The sequence below is a fragment of the Trichosurus vulpecula genome, chromosome 1 (assembly GCF_011100635.1).
Source record: "Trichosurus vulpecula isolate mTriVul1 chromosome 1, mTriVul1.pri, whole genome shotgun sequence".
In the NCBI taxonomy this organism is placed as follows: domain Eukaryota; kingdom Metazoa; phylum Chordata; class Mammalia; order Diprotodontia; family Phalangeridae; genus Trichosurus; species Trichosurus vulpecula.
This window is the reverse complement of record NC_050573.1, coordinates 226,022,162-226,041,135: the sequence shown is the minus strand read 5'-3', so window position 1 is coordinate 226,041,135 and position 18,974 is coordinate 226,022,162. Positions and strand designations below refer to the sequence as shown.

The 18,974-nt window shown below is 39.9% G+C and overlaps 1 protein-coding gene across 1 annotated transcript in view; it reads left to right on the top strand.

The window, feature by feature from the left end:
- The first annotated feature begins 4,779 nt into the window (after positions 1-4,779).
- The window catches only part of IMPA2 (inositol monophosphatase 2), an 83,550-nt gene continuing 69,355 nt past the window's right edge, over positions 4,780-18,974 (top strand). The window contains exon 1 of the mRNA XM_036750968.1: positions 4,780-5,394. Coding sequence (XP_036606863.1) covers positions 5,263-5,394 — 132 coding nt within the window. The 5' untranslated portion in view covers positions 4,780-5,262. The remainder of the gene's footprint in view (positions 5,395-18,974) is intronic.

The following is an 18,974-nucleotide window of genomic DNA, read 5'->3' as shown; positions in this document are numbered from 1 at the left end:
CTCAGCTCAATCGAGAGAGGTTCCTGGATATCACCTAAGGGGAAACTCCCTAAAGTCTCTGGAGTAGCAAGATGGGTTTTGGGACGTGATGGAGACTACCTATTCCTCTTATATCATCCCAGAGTCTTTTCCTTCATCAACAGCAAGTGAGCTTGGCCTCTTCCATCTTCTCTCTTGAAGCTGGAAGCTTACTGGAGGCTACACTCCACCAAGATTATTCACTTGGAAAGTCTCCAAAGGGGAGAATTGGCTGAGAACTGAAGCTCTTCCTTGCAGGACAGGGTCTTCATCTGCACCGATAAGGAGAGAGTCCCATTTTGCTAATTTTTGGGACAGGGGTTACATTCAAATACACCAAGCTAAGATAAGGAGGAAGCTAGGTGGAGGAGGCAGCTAGGTTTCTTGGTGGTTAAGAGCACTGGGCCTAGAGTAGGGAAGACCTGAGTTCAAATCTAGCCTCACACACTTACTAGCTGTGTGACCCTGAGCAAGTCACTTAACTTGTTTGCCTTAATCCACCAGAAAAAGAAATGGTTGACCACTCTAATATCTTTGTAGCATTATGGTCCATGGGGTCACAGAGTCAGATGGAACTGAACAATAATATAAGCAGATGTCACATAGCTTTGAAGGCACCAATCATGAGTAAGCCAGATAAAGTCACACACTGCAGACAGTAAAACAAACAAAAAATAAATAATATATTCCTTCGGTCCTCAGAAACTGCACCTATGGATTCAACAGTTACTAGCTATTTCTATCTCTTAGTTCCCTACCCTGATCCCTACTTCCCACTCTGCAAGAGTCTTGGTCTCATCAGCGTATATCAATGAGTAAAAAAAGAAGATGCAAAAATCCTAATTTTTATGTTTTAATTGAGATCCGAATAAAGTATTATCTCAGCATAACACTTTTGCCTAACAAATGGTTTTTTTCAAGTTACCAGGAATTCTAATTTAATAAACAATCTGTCCTTGAGAGGCATGGAATCTTTTTTCAAAAATGGCCAACTAATCACTAATTTATCAGTAACAACTAATTTAGCTATCAAATATTCTTTTTTTTTTAATTTTTTTTTTTGCTTCTTTAACATTGCGGATAGGACCAGAGGTGGATCAACTCTTCCTGGAAAAGGTAGCTTATGCAGAAAAGGAGAACATGTGAAATTGAAAGGTCTGTCACTATGAAGAAAGAGACTTGGCATGAAGCTGATGCATTCATGCACTCCTCCCATTCTGGGGTCGGTTCTTTAATTACTAAAGAGTTGGCAAATAAAATGTCTGCACATTTTTTGAATTGTTTATTAATGAAGATTCAGAGCACTAGGATAGATTCCTTTACTCAATGGTATCAATATTCTACTCACTTCAAAATGATAAGTTCTAATAAACTAATAAAAGATAGCCTTTCTTGGACTCCTTTTCTTAAATGCTTTTAAGTAATTATTGGTAACATTTTGCTAAGTGTTGATCTGCTTTCTCCAAGAACACTGTAAAACCTATTTTCACTTGATTTCCATTTATGGAAGGGCACCAACCAGTCAACAAGGTTAGAGGAAGTGAAGTCTCATGACACATTCAGGTTGGATGAAGGTTTTGCAAACAGAGAACTGACTTCTAACAAAAAAGGAGGAAAACATTTCCCTGTTAATGATTTTGTCTAAAAAGTATGCGTTACTCATTTCAAATAAATTCAGCGTATAGAATGTCAGAGTCACATAAATGATAGCAGTTGAAAGTTCATTTTATGCTTCTGTTCAATACATAGTTTGCTCTCAGTAGTTATTCGCATGTATCTTAGAATGTGAGCTCATTGAGGATAGGAAGTGCCTTTTACCTTTCACTGTATCCTCAGACCTTAGCATGGTTCACGGCACATAGTAGGTGTTTACTGACTGACTGACATAAGGAAAGGAAAGGGATTATTAGTTGTCTTGAAGAAGAGAAAATTGATGGGGAACTATAGCGTGGGTGGGTTTGGATGTGGCGGGGTGGATGTGGAGGGTGCAAAGGTATGAATTCCTATTTTATTCTTGGTCATAAGCTCCATTAGTTTACAGAATACTAAAAAAAAAAATCCTGGAAATAATCACTCATCTGTATATAACATTCCTTGGAGTTGGGAAGAACCGGTTTCAAGTTCTGCCTCCAACTAGCCACGTAACCATGGACAAATAACAACTACTCTACATTTCCACAGGGTACCTCTAGGTACAGCAAAAGGGACTTTGATTATTTGTTAATGGAGAAAATGTCCATTTGGGGTGATGAGATCTGGATGCATTATGAAAGGAGATTACAAAATCTCCTCTAGATGTTCAGCTATTTTGTGGGCTAACAGGAGAGCCAGTTTCATGGGGAGGCAGAATGATTGCCTATGGAGTACAATTTGAGGGGCCCTGGAAAGATGTTGCTGTTTTTTTTTAAAAGGCTACCACCCAGGGGCCTAAAATGTCCCCATCAGCCATCTAGTCCTTTGGGTGTTGAAGAGTCACCAGCTTGAAATGTAAACCCCCATTTTGGAGACATAACCAGGATCCTTTCTATAAAAGGTGATGAGGCCCTTTGGGGCTGGGAATACAGATTTAGAACGAGAAAGAAATTTAGAGGCCATGTAGTCTAACCTTGTCCTCTTACAAAGGAGGAAATTGAGATTCATAATTTAGACTTAGCCATAATCTAGCAACCAGTAAGTGTCTAAGATGGAATTTGAATGCTCACTCCAAATTCAATACTCTTCATTATACAACACTCGAGGACCAGGGAGAGAGGTAGCTGAAAGATGACTTGGGAAGAAGATGGGGACAAATATTACCTACTTTATGATCTCATATGTGTCTGTCACTCAAAGTGAGATTTCCAGTAAGAACCATGGCTGCCCAGTGCATGGCCCCTTGTTTGGGAGTGGGAGAGGAGGGAGAGAAAAGTAAATACAATATGGTGGAATAAGGAGAGTGTAAACATCTAAGGCCAGATAATTATTCCATTGGTGCTGACTGATGAGAGGACCCAGAACCCTCAGAATGACTCTGCTGAACATCATCTTAATGTGTGCTACTGACAATCTGTCCTCTATCCAACTCAGAAAGTTTCTGAGCAACTCTCATTTACAGTTTCAATATTAAGTACTGTATTTACAATGTAAAAATGGTTAACTAAATCAACTCTGTTAGAAGAAATATAGCTGGGCTTTTAGGGCTCACTAGGGTTCTTATAAGCAATAATAATGGCTTGTATTTATATGGTCCTTATGGTCACAACAACCATAGGAAGTAGTATAAGTGTATTATTATTATTAAGTGTATTTACAGATGTGGAAAATAGGGCTCAGAGTGGCTAAGTAACTGGACCATATTATCTCTCCCATTAGAATATAAGCTCCTCGAGGGAAGAACAGTGTTTTTGCCCTTCTTTGTATCTCAGAGCCTAGAACAGTGCCTGGCACATAATAAACACCTAATAAATGCTTGTTGATTGACTAGACCAAAGAACTAATAAGTGTCAGAGCTGGGATTTAAATCTAGGCAGGTTTTCTATCTCCACTTCCAGTGTTCTTTCCAGGTTTCCTTTGGAAAGCAATACTGTTGTTTTCTCAAAATATGAAAACTAACACCATGGTATAATTTTTATGTGCCTCAGCATCTTTGATAAAACCTGTATGCAGGGCAGCTGATGAAATTAAAGTATTAGAGGCCATGCCGTCAGGCTCTCCAGGGGGGGAAGGGCCTTATATTTATGCTTAGATGATGGTAGCAGCATTTACTAGTGTTGAAGAATTCAAGGTTGAAAAGGCCACTCACTGAATTCGACAGAGTCCCAGCACATATTTTTAAGCTCCAAAATTTGATTTAAAATTTAATACAGGCTAATATAAGCTCTCATCTTTTTCTTTTAAAGTCATGGGGGGGGTAAACCACCTTTTTGTGTCGTTTATACATCTAAACAAAAAAAAGGTGTTTTTGTCCTCACCCCACCCCCACTTCTGCTCTTCAGCAGGAACATTGGAGCATTGTGCTGGCCGCTGTGGACGCCTGAAAAGTAAAAGGAAAACTGATTGGATTGTTTGTATTGTCCAAATGGAGAGTTTCCAGTAAACAAACAGAATACATTGAAGAAAACAGATGAGATACTGAATTTAACTGAAAAGAAAAAGTAAAGGGCACATCATCAGGATTTCCCTTCAAGATGAAATTCTCATTATTTTAGCGGCTAACACCCTTTACTACTTTTGTCACACAAAGTCTGCAGTGGCCAGCAGCTAGACTCCAACAAGTGGGGAGATGAAAGATTATGTGCCCAGGCAGAAACATGCGCCCGCCTCCCACCCTGACCGGTTCCTGCCCCCCCTCCCCCCCAATCTCTCTCTCCCCTTCCCCCAGGCCAGGACTGCAGCAGCATGGAGGCTGCCAAAGAACTGTACTTGCGGCCAAAATGCAGAAGAGGGATCTTCAGCCAAACAGGTATTGGATGAGGAGAAGAGCAGTAGTAAGTTAAGCAAGTCACTTCCCGCCGCCACGTCCGGTATCAACTACCTGAGTCCTCACTGCTTCGTAAGTACCCAACAGGCTTCTTAAGTGTCCAACAATTCTGATTCTGGCTGTCTGACTGGCTGTGTGCGTGTGTGTCCCTTTCCCAGAGTCGAAGTTTACGTGAGCTCCCCAGTCCCCTTTCGTCCTAGAACAAGATGAGGATCAGGGTAACCCCCGCCCCTCACGCACCCTAGGACATTATCAAGCTCCTTCCCATCCCGCCCCACATTACTCCACCCCCTCTAGTTCTCTAAGCAAGGAGGCTGACCAAGCTCTGGGCGGTTGAAGGAGGAAGGGGCTCCCCTTAGGGTAAGAGAGCGGCGAGAGGCGGGGCTGCAGGAGACGGGGGAGTCCCTCCCTGGGCTGTGCACCAGGGGGAGGGAAAGAAGGAGAGGTAGAGGAGTGGGAACTGGCCGAGGCAGCAGCAGCCGCTGCAGCAGCTGCAGACACTCTTCCTCCAGCTGCGAATTGGGCAGCCCTGATCACCCTTCTCATACCCCACTTATACCCATCGCCGGCTTCACAAGCAAGCGAGGCCCCGATCTGCCGCCTGAGGAAAAAAAGAGAAGTTTCTGACTCTCCAAAGGCAGTTAGAGACTGGTGCAAACCAGGGTCTCGGCCCCATCCCTAGCTGCTCTGCTCCCCGCCCCCACGTCCGTGGGCTCCTTGGCTGGCGAGCCGGGGCACCCAGGAGGAGGAGGGAGACTGGAGTGGGGGCTCGCTTGCGGCTGGAGATGAAGCCCTGCAAAGAAGAGGAGGAGGCTGCGGCGGCGCAGGCGGCTGCGGGGGATGGCAGAAGCGGCGGTGCAGACCCCTGGAAGGAGTGTGCAGAGGTGGCGGTGCAGCTGGCGCTCCGGGCGGGACAGGTCAGCAGCCTTCTTGTTCCCCAGGCTCTCCCCGCTGCGGCGCTCTCCTTCGCGCGCGACCGCCGCTCTAGCTCCCTCACACCCGCGTTCACCCTCTTCCCCAGCCGCGGAGGTGACTAGGACTCCCGGTTTCACATCTTCACACTCAACCCCTCCCCCAGCCCCCCAGTTCGACTCACCGAGTTGACCAGCGCGATGCCTGCGCCGCGGCTCCCGTGGGCAGCAGGAGATGGAGCGAGCGAGGGAGGAGCTGGCAGGGTGAGGTCAGGCACGCGGGACACCTGGTTCCCAAACGCGGGAACACACTCCTTCCCCAAGTCCTCTACAAGCAGCTGTAGGCAGACAGGTTCAAACCAGATCATCGCAGTTCCTTGTAACTTTTAAAATTTATTTTAAAAAAATAGCTTCTTTGCATCTGTCGCCTAACGTGGTGGGTTGAAAGGCGGAGATGTGGGTTGCCTTAGGCAGGAGGTGATGTGTAGTTTGAGAGGTTAACACTTAGCTTGTGGGAAGGTGTTTGGGGTAGGCTAGAGCCATATGGCGTTTACCTCCTATCTCCTGCTCTCGCTCCTCCCCCACCTCGCCCTCCGCCTCGCCTCCCTCCTCCCCCCTCCTCTCTTGAGTCCGAGTCTAGAGGTGACAGAATGCTTGTGTTCTTCTGGCCTGGTAATCTTTTGGATTGGTGGCGCTGTCAGATAAACTATCTTGTGCCTAGTTCCTGCCTAGTTTCTCAACACTGGGTGCTAGGGCGAGATATTGTCAAAGAAGCCCTTTGTTTTTTGTTTCCTGTAAGAACCTTTGCTTTCTCTTCATTTAGCAAGAAGGGGTACACTTCTCTTTTGTCCTCTGCGTGTATGTCATCATCGTCACTCTGGTGTCCCCATGGTGCTCCATTGAAGCACCAGATGGAGGTTAAAGTGACACAGGCCTTGACCTTTGACAGCATTCTGGCTAACTATAGGCTAAAGCGTCCGCTTTTTAAAAAGCCAAGTTTGAATTTAATAATCCTGCTTTATGGAGCAGCTAGGTGGTGAAGTGGATAGAGCGCCAGCCCTGGAGTCAGGAGGACCTGAGTTCAACTTTGGCCTGTCACTAGCTGTGTGACCCTGGGCAAGTCACTTTATGAGCTCAGGCTCCCAAGTCTAGGGCCCAAGAGAAAAGACCACAAGGCAAGGATTCAGAAGGTATACAAGTGAACACTAACCCATGCACCAAGAATAAAAACAAATACTACCCAAGCAGCTCCAACTTTGCAGTCATCAGCAATTTGCAATTAAGAAAGGATCATAGGATTTAGAACTGGAAGGATGACTTTAAAGACCATCAAGTTCAAGGCCTTCATTTTATACATGGAGAAGCTGAGAATCAGAGGTAAAGGGACTTGCTCTAGTCTCAAAGAGAATAATTATCAGAGTTGGAACTTTTTTTTAAGTATTTGGGAGTCCCAAATTTAAAATTACCATAATCATTGGATGCAGTGTTAGGAATGTAAGTGCTCTTTAAATATTCAGTGAATTAAAACTTGAGATCACACAGCAGGATAATAAAAAACCAAATAATTAAATAAATGAAATTCCATTTTCTCTTTTTTAGAGGCATTTTTGCTTTGGTTTTGGGGGGGACTGGGAGGCAAGCTCTTTCCTGAGAAGGCTGTCAAATTTACCTTAATTATATACTATCTGGTTAAGGCAGTTTCTGGAATTTTTGTTATTTGGAAAATAATGAAAGGTAGTGGAATTGAATAGATTTCGTTTCAGAAGTGGGACTAGGTCAATTAAAACTAAAAACCATTTTTTTTTCAAGCCCAACAACAGTTTTTGAAGGAAGTCCACAAGTTTTTGGAATGTGACATTGGAGTAATCCTGAGCTTGAAAGGAACTGGAATGAAGATATTATACTCTCCTCATTTCATCGTTAATTAAGTTAGCCACCTGTGTGACTTTGGGCAAATAAGTCACTTAATGTCTCTGGGCCTCAGTTTCTTCATCTGTAAAATGAGTTAGGCTGCCTTCTAATGTCCATTTCGGATGTAACGTTCTTATGATCCCGAATATGACTTGATATGCTGTATGGATAGATGGATAGATACTATGTCCCTGACATAATGCTAATTTCTGGGGATATGATTGCAAGCAAGACCATCCCTATCCTCAAGGAGCTTATATTCTCTTGGGGGAAGACAGCACATAAAGGGGAGCTAAAAATAGGGGGTAGAAGCAACACAACGTGAAAACTGGCTGGAGGGAGCATAGAAGTTACTACGATTTTAATGATGAAAAGCTATGCAATTAAGGACAACATATTACATAATGAGTACTGTGGAAATATTATCCATTTGGCTTGATTTCTATTATCTTCTCCTCTGTGGGAAAGGAAGAATCCCAAACCTGTACATGTTGATGATTGTTATAACTGTAGGGCAAACATTCCTGCCTGTTTATCATTGTATCTTTCTTAATCCTGAAAGCTAAAGGCCCGTCAAAATCTTGGGAGGATAGGGAAAGGAAAAAAAGGTTGGCAGAATTTCCTGGAAAGCATAGCTTTCTCCAAGAATGCAACCCTTCTCCCTTTCTTATCACATCCTTTCTCTAAACCCTCATTTATAAAGTTTATCACATTTATGTCTATATAATATATTGTCATATATAATATATATTATAAGTTTATCTCGTTGATTAAAATTTATCACCATCATACTTTCAAATTCCTACATAATACCTACAAAATATCTCATTTCTAAGATGGTTTTGGAAAAACCTTTCCCAAGGATTTAGAAGCTATCATTTGGACTCTGCTAGGTTAGATTGGGAGGATGACAAAGAAAGGAAACTTCTAAATGGCTGAAGAAACAGAAGGCAAGTTTATTTTTTGTAACATAAAAGAAAAGCTGGAAAAAAGGGGGGAGGTGGGGCAAAGATTCCACAATTAGGAGTCTAGTCATGGAATCCTTGGTTTCTGGGAGCTCTCTCTTGAGCATTACGCTGATGCATCCTGCCTGGCAGATAGGATAGAGTACAACTGACCATGGCTGTGGAAAACTAAAGCCACACAAGGTCAGTGTGACCCTCATGGAAGAAGTACAAACTGTCTTCATAATAACCTTACAGAATAATCATAAGACTAATTTAAAAACTTTTTTGTCAAGACACTTAGTCCAGTTAGGATTTAAAAATAATGGATTTTTAACAAATTGGGTCTTCTTCAGCCACAGTGGTTTTCATGGCTACCATGGTTCACACGAGACACATGGAAATACATAACCTGAGCGCTTTGGCTTTTGGGAAGATAGCTGAAAAACATCCTGGTGTAGTAGAAAAAGGAAAATAGTAGGAGGTTCTAGCCCCACTTCCTGCCACCAAAAGACTGAATAACTTGTTTTGGTTCCTCTGGAATCTGATTCCCTCAGCTGTAAAATGAGTGAATTGGACTGAATTATTTCCAAGGTGCTTCATAGTGATAATGCTTTTATTGCTATATAAGTCCCTGGAAAAGAGCAGTAAAGTTTCTCATTCATTATAAACTTTAGTGGCTCTCCCTGAACCTACCCCAATAAGCAACTTTTGAGTTAAATTCTTCTTGTCCCCTCTATTTTCACTTAAGAATTTAATTCAGTTTACACATTTATTAAGCACTACTAAATATAAGACACCAAGTAAGGTGCTGAGTACACAGAGACAAAAAAATGATTTGGCATTTCAAAACTCTCTACAGTCAATAAATTTGTAAGATACCGTGGTAGGTGCTGGGAATACAAACACACAAAATAAAATAGTCCCTGTTCTGAAAGTGCTTCATACCATCATGGGAGTAAGTATACAAAGAATAAATACAAGGTAGTTTAGGGAAGGAGAGCACTAGCAATTAGGAGCCAGAAGGGCAGTGGGGAAAGACTTCACATAGAAGGTAAAGTGTTTAAGTTAAGTCTTGAAAGAAATTAGGGTTGTTTTTTTTTTTTTCCCCAGGCATGAGAAATGGTGCAAAGGGACAGAGAAAGGAAATAGATTATTATGTAGGAAGGCAAACAAGGCCAGTAGACTTTGAGGAGAGTAATATACAAAATGAGGCTTGAAAGATAGGAGTAAAATTGTGAAGGGTTTTGAAAAAGCAGAGGAATTTATGTTTGATGCTAGAGGTAATAGGGAGCCATTGCAGTATATTGAGTAGAGGAGTGAAATGTTTTAGGCATAATGAGTTTGACGTGCCAGTAGTATAGCCACATGGAAATGTTAGTCAACCTCAGCATAGAAACTAGTAGAGATACAGATTTGGAAGTTATCTGCATAGAGGTTGATTTTTGAAGTTATAAAAGGGAATGGGATTGCTGAGAAAGAGGGGAGGGAGAGAGAGGAAAGGGAAAGGAGGAGGAGAGAGAGAGAGGGAGGAGAGGGGAGAGAAAGGAAGAGAATTAAAGATGAAATCTTGAGGAACATTAATGTTAAGTGGTCAGGATAGGAACAAAAATCCAAAGAATACCAAAAAAGGGGGCTACTAGAGAGGTAGGAGGAAAAGCAGGAGAATGTAGTGTTTTTGAAGATGAGTGAGGAGAAAGTACCCTGTACTAAGAGGTGACCAACATTGTCAAAGACTATGGAGAGGTCAAGGGGGATGAGAAAGTGATTAGAATATTATTGGTGGCTTCAGATAAACTTTATTAGAATGATGAATTCTGAAACCCAAATCAGTTATAAGGGATTTAGAGTAGGGAGTGAGGAAGTAGAAGCATTTGATATAAATAACTTTTCTAAGTTTAGCAATTAAGAGGAGAGATGGAATGGTCGTTGAATGAGCAACAGGGTAAAGGGAAGCTTGTTAGGGGAATAAAAGCATTGAGGACACCTGAGCATGCTTGTAAGCATATAGGAAGGAGCTGATGGGGAAGGAGAAATTCAAGATATGGGAGGGAAGTGATGATACTTGGAGCAGAGCTCTGAAGGAAGTGATAAAATATCAGATCAAGGGCATAATAGAGGGATTACCATAGTAGATAGCAGGGCTAGTTCTTTCTCTGTGATAGTAGGTAAAAAGAGAGAAGGTGATGATGCAGAGATTTTAATCATGGAGAAGTGAGGTTAGGAGAGCTTATGTCAGAGGGTTTCTGTCTTCATGAAATAGGAAGCTGAGTTATCTACTATATTTGTGGGGATATGGCTGGGGATGATGGTGAGAGGAAAGAAAAAAAAGATTTAAAATGATACTGTGGCTCATGAGATAAGGATAAAGTTTGATTGTTGAGCAGCTGTGAAGGCCTAGCTGGGATTATGTATAACAAATTGGTAGTGAGTGAAATCAGCTGAATATTACAATTTTCTCTGGTGTTGTTTCAGCTTTGGAGAAAAAGAGAAGAAAAACAAAATTGTGGTGGTCACCCAGAAACAGGTGGATTGGAGCAGTAGGATTAGGGCTATGGGAAGGGAGAATGTGGAAAGAGCAAAGATGGATTCTGTGATAGCAGCTAGTGAGACGTTACTATGGCAAACTACAAATAGACAAGCTTAAGTATAATAACGAGCATGGGGGACCTAAACTAGAAAAGAAGGGACTCAAGGAGTTACAGTAAGGGAGAAGAGTAGATTCAGTGTGAATCAAGGAGTAGAAGTAAAAAGACAGAATTGTGTGGGCATGAATAAAGGTGGAATCACAACATTCTGGAACTTGGAGGCAAGTGCAGTTTTAAGAGAGGTTGACATCTAAGGTATGACCGTGCTGTTAAAGTGGTTGAAGTGAAATGAAGAAGTATGAGGAATTCAAGTTTTAGAGGGGCCATTGATGTCCTCTCTACATGTTTGTTCTTTCCCAAGCTATCACCGCTGCATTAAAACTGTATTCTCTCCCCTTCCCGATCTAAAGTCTGAGGGAAGAGAGCAGCTCTACACTATCCTCTATAATGGAGTCCCTTGTCCCCGTGCCCTACTGCCAATCACTCTTTGCCATCTCCTGCCTTGGATTACCCCCTCCATATGCCTCTTTCGATCCTATTTATGTATTACTGAATGAACCTGTAGGATATCCTGGAAGCATGCTAATTCATCCATTACAGATTTATGTTACCTAATGACATCTGGGCCTTCATTGAGGACAGGCAAACATCCAACCATTTCTCAATCATCAGTCATGTAGTCTTGCTTCATTTTTCGCTATTAAAAATAATGCTGTAATACAGCGCTGTCCAAAATATGGCCCGTGGGCCGCATGTGACCTGCAGTGCGATTTTATGGGGTCTGCCTGTGGGTTTTAATTTTCACAAGCGAAAAAATAAAATAATAATTTGCATTTTAATTCCATCACTAATAAATAATCTTGTTGATGTTAATTTTCTTTGGTGTTTTTAAGCAGCATTATGGACAGAACATATCGCATGGAATTTTCATTCGATCTGTGGGATACATTCTGTCCGTAAGATGCAGTATGCACCTACTTTTATACTGTGTTGTCGCTGTGGTTTTGTGTTTGCTTTCTCATGCTTTCGCATGTCATATTGATGATGCACGTTCCCCGACTTTCTATTAGTGTACTGTTTTTTTTATTCTGGGTGCAGCCCTCAAGTAATTATTTTATTTTACTGCGGCCCTAAGATATAAGGTTGGACAGCCTTGCTATAATAGAAGGATGGAGGTGATAATCCTGCTGAATCCTGCAAATTTAGGCTTGCTATAAGGAAAGACTACCAGAAAATTAAAGCTATCTGTAAGTGGAATTTCCTTTCCTTTGGAAAGTAGAGGGTTCCCCCTAACTTTAAGTAGTTGAGCAAAGGCTGGATAACCAACCTACTTTTCAGGTAGGTTGTAGAAGGAATTCTTATTCAGGTATGGATTACACTAGTTGACCTCTGGGGTCCCTTTAATTATTGAGATTTTGTGATTCTGGTCAGCTTAGTATTCTGGATCATTGTATTCTTTCTGGGAACATTTTAGCAAGGACGGTGACCAATTGGGGCACATTTAGAGTAAGGCTTCCAAGATAGGTAAGAGGACTAAAGACATACAGCTTGACATAGTGATCTCACTACAAGAATCAATTGAATGAACCTAGATTGCTTAGACTAGAGAAGAGAAGACTTATGGAAGATATGATAGTTGTTTTTGAGTATTTAAAGGGCTACCATTTGGACTTGTTTTGTTGACCCAACAGATAAAGAGGAGCAGATTTTTGGCTTAAGGTAAGGAATTGAGGGGGATATATCACACATTAAACAATGTAGACAGAACCCAAAAGATCCCAATAGCCTAAAATGGGTCGGAATTTAATAATAAATGTAAGTTTTTACAATTAGGTTCAAAAATGAATCTCATAAGATGGAGGAGACAAGATTGGACAGCAATTTGTTTGAATAAGATTTGGTAGCAGTGTGGTATGATGAACAAAAAGCAATCTGGGGCTGCATTAAGAGAGATAATGTCCAGAGGATTTGGGTGAGAATCCCAATGTATTCACCCATGGTTTTAAAGGAGGGGTGAGAAAGTTTAGAGTATTCAGTTTGGCTTTGGGTGCCACATTTCAGGACTGTCATTGACAAAATTAAGGGTCCCTAAAAACTTGATGAGATCATCCCGTATGAAGCTTATAGAACTAGAAATGGAACTAGGGATATTTAGGATGAAGAAGGGAAGATTTAAAGGGCACATGGGAGTTGCCTTGAAGTAACTCTTAACATGTATTGCCAGAATGCTGTCTAAAAAGACTAGACCAATTTATAGGTACACCAATGAGGAATTAATAATATTAACCCATAGCACTACCAACATTGAATTTTATAGTTAACAATTTATGCTAAATTGATAGGCATAAGGTGCTACCTCAAATTTGTTTTGATTTATTTTTTCTTGTATTAGAATATGAATATCTTTTCCAGTGTTTGCTCAAAATTTGTTTTACATTTTTAGCAAATTGGAAATTTTAATCCTGTGAAAATTTATCCATTAGGGAATGTGTATTATTCTTATAATTTTGTGTCATTTCATTAAAGGTTCTGGATGTCAGCTTTTTATATCAGAATAAATTTACTGGAAAAAAAAACCATTTTCACAATCTCTTTTCTTTTTGTATTTTGGATGCATTCCTTTTTGTTGCCCAGTTTTAAAAATGCATTTACATTCTTCCCCTCACCCCTAACAAAATCCCCTTTCTGATATTACAGCATAGTGTGGTATTAGTATTGGGTTCTTTTGTAGTTATTTTGATTTTTTTCAATCTTGCCAATACATTTCCTTTTCAGAACTTACTAAATATATCTTCTCCTCCCATCCATGGTGCTATTCTTTGTAACAAATATTAAAGAAGAAAGATGTGGGGAGGGAAGAACGTGAAGCAGTTTAGCAAGGACAATCAAAATGCTAGTTGTGTATGATAGTATATGCAATCGTCTATGTTCTTATTCCTCTATCCCTGCAAAGAGGGAAATGGGGTACATTTTCATAACTCCTTTCCAGTTCCAAGCTTGTGACCATGGGTCCTTGAAGACTTCACCAGACAGGGCATAAACTTACATAGGTCTTGCCAACCTCAAAAGTCTGCTTAAAGCCCTAGTTGATGAAGGCTGTGTTACTATCCAGGGACCAGCCCAGTTGGAAAGGCTTATCACCAGAAAGTTGGCCATTAGATGATGGTATTTTTTTTTACCATGATGAACCATAAAATGGCTTTGCTTCTGCAAGTGATGAGGGCAGAATGGTGGAAAGGGGGTGGAAGGTGCTAAGAATATTACTTTTTAGGATATGATATACATGACTCGGAATGTTCTACAAACAGGGTTACTGTCTTTGTTCAACAACTAAGTCACCATTCCAATAGTAGACTAGAGGATCCAAATCATATTACTGTTGCCATTCTTGCTATAAATGAAATCTACACTCATAAAGAAGTTGCAGTAAAACAGAAGGATGACTGGCAGGATCCCTTTGGAAAGGCAAATAAAGGAATTGGTGGAATTAGTGCACCAAAAGCATTAGTGTACATTGTATGCCCCAAGCCAAGAAGAAAAAAAAACATCTTTTCATGGGACACATGGCCATTTCTGTTAGCAGGGCTTATGGATGAACATCAGAGCAGTGGACAGAGTGTTAGGCATGGAATCAGGAAGATCTGAATTCAGATCCCACCTCAGCCACTTACCCAATGTTTACCAGCTTGGGCATGTTATTTCACCTCTTTCTGATTCAGTTTCCTCGTGTAAAATGAGGATAGTAATACCACCTACCTCCCAAGATGATGATGAGGATAAAATGAGATAATATTTGTAAAGTGGTTTGCAAACTTTTAAGTGCTATAATATGCTAGCTATTATCATCATCCTCATTGTTATTATGGGATCAGGCTACTTTATAGATCATAGTAGCATATATGCCAATATCTTTTGCAGAGAATGTGGAATTCAGTAAGAGCTTCCAAATGTCTTCATGTGCCTAGACAGATACCTTGTCTCTTAAAAGTGAAAGTGAGCATGGGGGAGGGGAGTGAAAAGTGTTAAACCAAGTTCAAAGAAAAGTTCAAGACCAAGAACTGAAAATGACCCAAAGCTTCTCGACTACTTAGATGCTTCACATCTGAATAAGTATTAAATTCAAGAAAAGTTGGGTATGTTTAATAATTAAAAGTATCTCATGCAAAAGTAACATCAAACACATACATATATTATTATTAACAGACAAGAAAACAACTGCTACCCATATGGGAGATATTTCAAAATCAGATGTTCAATGATATTAATTGGTAAATGCAAAGGTCAAATTAAATACAAAATGAGAAGAACTCTTAAAGACAAGAATAATTTATCGGTGATTACAAGGAAAGATTGTATGGAGAGAGGTAACAGAGGAAGAACTTAAGCTGAAAAAGTCAGTCAACAAACATTTATTAAGTGCTTACTATGTGCCAGGCATCATGCTAAAAGGTGAGAACACCAAGAAAGGTAAAAATATGGTCTTGGCTCTCAAAAAAGAAATATTCTTTTTAAAAATTTTTATTCTTAATTTATGGGATAAAACAAGTGTTTCCATTACAAAGTATAATTTTAAAAAAGATGATTGCACATGAAACTGAAGATCTGCTGTGCACAACTTGCTATTCCTTTCAAATATACAACAAAATTATCATGTATGGTTCTTTTTTTTTTTCTTCTTCCTCCCCACCCTAGCGATGGCTATCATTAGACACGAATATATATGTGTATGTGTGTATTTATGTAAGATTATTCTATACATACTTCTATTTATCAGTTCTTTCTCTGGATGCTGATAGTGTCTTTGTTCATATGTCCTTTATACTTCATTTGGCTATTTATAATAGTCAAAATAACTTACTCACTCGAAGTCATTCTTAAAACAATATTGCTGTTACCGTATACAATGTTCTCCTGGTTCTGCTCACTTCAGTCTTCATTATTTCATGCAAGTCTTTCCATGTTTTTCTAAGGTCATTGAGCTCATCATTTCTTATAGCACAGTAGTGTTCTATCACAATCATATACCACAACTTGTTCAACCGTTCCCCAATTGGTGGGCATCCCTGAAATTTCCATCCACCACAAAGAGAACTACTATAAACACTTTGGAACATATAGGTTCTATTTGTGTCTGATGGTGGCCATCTCGAGGGCAGGGGAAGGGAAGAAAAAAAAGAAAAAATTTACTTGATAATTTTTTTTGTATATTTGAAAGGAATAGCAAGTGGTGTGTAGTACATATGCAGTTTCATGTACAATCGCTTTTTTATTGTTCTGTGTTATGGAAATGCTTGTTTTATTCCATTAATTAAAAATGAAATTTTAAAAAACATATAGATTCTTTTCCTTTATCCCTAATTATCTTTGGAAATAGACCAAGTAGTGGTATTGCTGGGTCAAAGGGTATAGGTAGTTTAATAATTCTTTAGGCATCTTTCCAGATTGCTCTCCAAAATGGTTGGATCAGTTCACAATTCCACCAGTAATGCATTAGTGTCCCAGTTTTTCAACATTCCCTCCAACATTTGTCACTCTCCTCTTCTATCATTTTAGCCAATCTAGTAGGTATAAAATGATATCTCAAGGTGATTTTATTTTGTATTTCTCTAATCAATAGTGATTTAGAGCATTTTTTCATATGACTATAAATTGTTTTGATTTCTTCATCAGAAAGCTGTCTGTTCATATCCTTTGACCATTTATCAATTGGGGAATGACTCATATTCTTATAGACTTTATAAAATTCTTGTATTTTAGATATAAGAATTTTATCTGATAAACTGTCTGTAATTTTCCCTCAATTTTCTGTTTTCCCTTCTGAACTTGGCTACGTTTGTTTTATCTATAAAAATCTTTTTAATTTAATGTAATTGAAATTATCCACTTTACTCCAATTTTGCTCTCTATCTCTTGTTTATTCATAAATTGTTTGCCTATCCATAAGTCTGATAAATAATATATCCTATATTCTTTTAATTTTCTTGTAAAATCTCTCTTTACATCTAGGTCAAGTATCCATTTTGACCTTTTGTAATACACATCCTAATAATGGGAAAGACAAACATAGAAACTATGAATATTGAAGATCTATGCAGTATAACTCTCTATATAGAAGATATTTACAGAGCAATCTATATAAATAGAAGATATATATATATACACATATATATATATACATATATATATACATATATATATGTATATATACTAAATGGGAGGTAATCTCAAAGATAAAACACTACAAATGAAGTGTGGGAGAGGAAGGGAAGGCCTCTTGCAAAAGATGGAATTTGAGCTGAGTTTTTAAAGGAAGCCAGAAAGAGGAGATGAAGAGAGAGCAAATACCAGGCACAGGGGGCATCCAGTGAAAAGGCATGGAGATGGGCAGTGGAAATTCATGAGTAAGGAATAAGAAAGCCAGTTCAACTAGATTGTATTATGTGTGGAGGGGGGTAAAGTGAAGACTAGAAAAGTAGAAAGGGGTCAGGTTACAGAGAGCTTTAAAAGTCAAACAGAATATTTTATATTTGGCCCTTGAGGAAATAGGAAATACTTGGAGTTTGTTGAATAGGGAAATGACATGGTCTAACATGTGCTTGGTAGCTGACTGGAGAATGGATTGGTGTTGGGCACTATTGTCTGTTATGATGGTCTAAGCATGAGGTGATGAGGACCAGGGCTAATGTAGTAGTTATGTGAGTGGAGAGAAGGGGACATATATGAGAGATCTTGTGAAAGTAGAAATGACAAAACTTGGCAACAGATTGGACATGGAAGGGGGGTGAGTTAGAAGTCAAGGATGACACTGTGGTCACAGGCTTGGGCAATTGGGAGGATAACAGTGCCCTCAGTAATAATGGTAAGGCTTGAAGGAGGAGAGGGTTGGGAGGAAAGATGATAAGTTCTGTTTTGGACATGTTAAATTTGAAATATCTTCAGGACACTCATTTTGAGATGTCTAATAGACAGTGATATGAAACTTAAGATCTGAAAAGAAGCGAATGCTGGATAAATAGATCTGATAATTACCTGCAAGGAGGTGATAATTGAACTCATGGAAGCTAATGAGATCACCAAACTAGAGACTGTAGAATGAGAAGAGAGCCCAGTATAGAGTCTTAGGAGACGTCCAGTTAGTGGGCATGACCCAGAGGAAGATCGAGTGAAATGAATGGAGAAGGTCCAGCAGCTAGGAGGAGAGGAGCAATTTAATGAAAGTCTAGAGAAAAGAGAGTAATCAGAAGAAGAGGGTAATCAACAATGTCAGAGGCTGCAGAGAGATTAAGAAGGATAAAGATTAAGGAAAAACCATCAGATTTGGCAAGAAAGATATCATAGGTAACATTAGAAAGAGCACTTTCAGTTGAATAATGAAGGAGGGATGGGGGGAAAGGAAGAGAATAAACATTTACATGTCACTGACTATGTATCAAGCACTGTGCCAAGCACTTTACAAATATTATCTCATTTGATGAGGTTGAAAGCCAGATTGCCAAGAGTTTAGAAGAGAGTGAGAGGAAAGGAAGTGAAGATAATGAATTGAAGATGACTCTCTCAAGGAGTTTAGCCATGAAAGGGAAGAGAAATATAGAATGGTACTGTGTTGGCAACCAAAAATGGGCTCCTTAGCATTTAGTCAACAAGTGCCCTTGACTAGTTTGGCTTTTTCCCCTGAACTGAATGCTGTTTGTATGTTGGACTGGAGTAAGCTTGTCGGCCTCTTCACCTTGCTTCCCTTGCTTAAGCTGATGGAAAGAACCTGTGCTTTCTCGGTCAACCCCTTCAATATGTCTATTCCAATGATGTATTCGGGAATAGGCACAATAACCACACTATATTCTTTCTTGGGCAACTGTCCAATTTTCATCATTAATTTAACTTGCCTGGCTGATATTTCAGTCCCTCCTAGTCCTGTAATGGTAATAGGAGTTCCATGGCTGAACTTGTCTGGATTTCCATAAATAAGGGTGGCCTCGGCCCCAGTATCTATTAATGCCTCAGTTACCGTACTTGACCCATTTTTCCAATATATGGTCAAGTTAATGTGAGGTCTGCAATCCAGCCTGTGTTAGGGGCTGAGGCACAAAACACTACTGGGGTTCAGGATGTCCCTCACACAGAGAATAGGAGATGGTTAAATGAT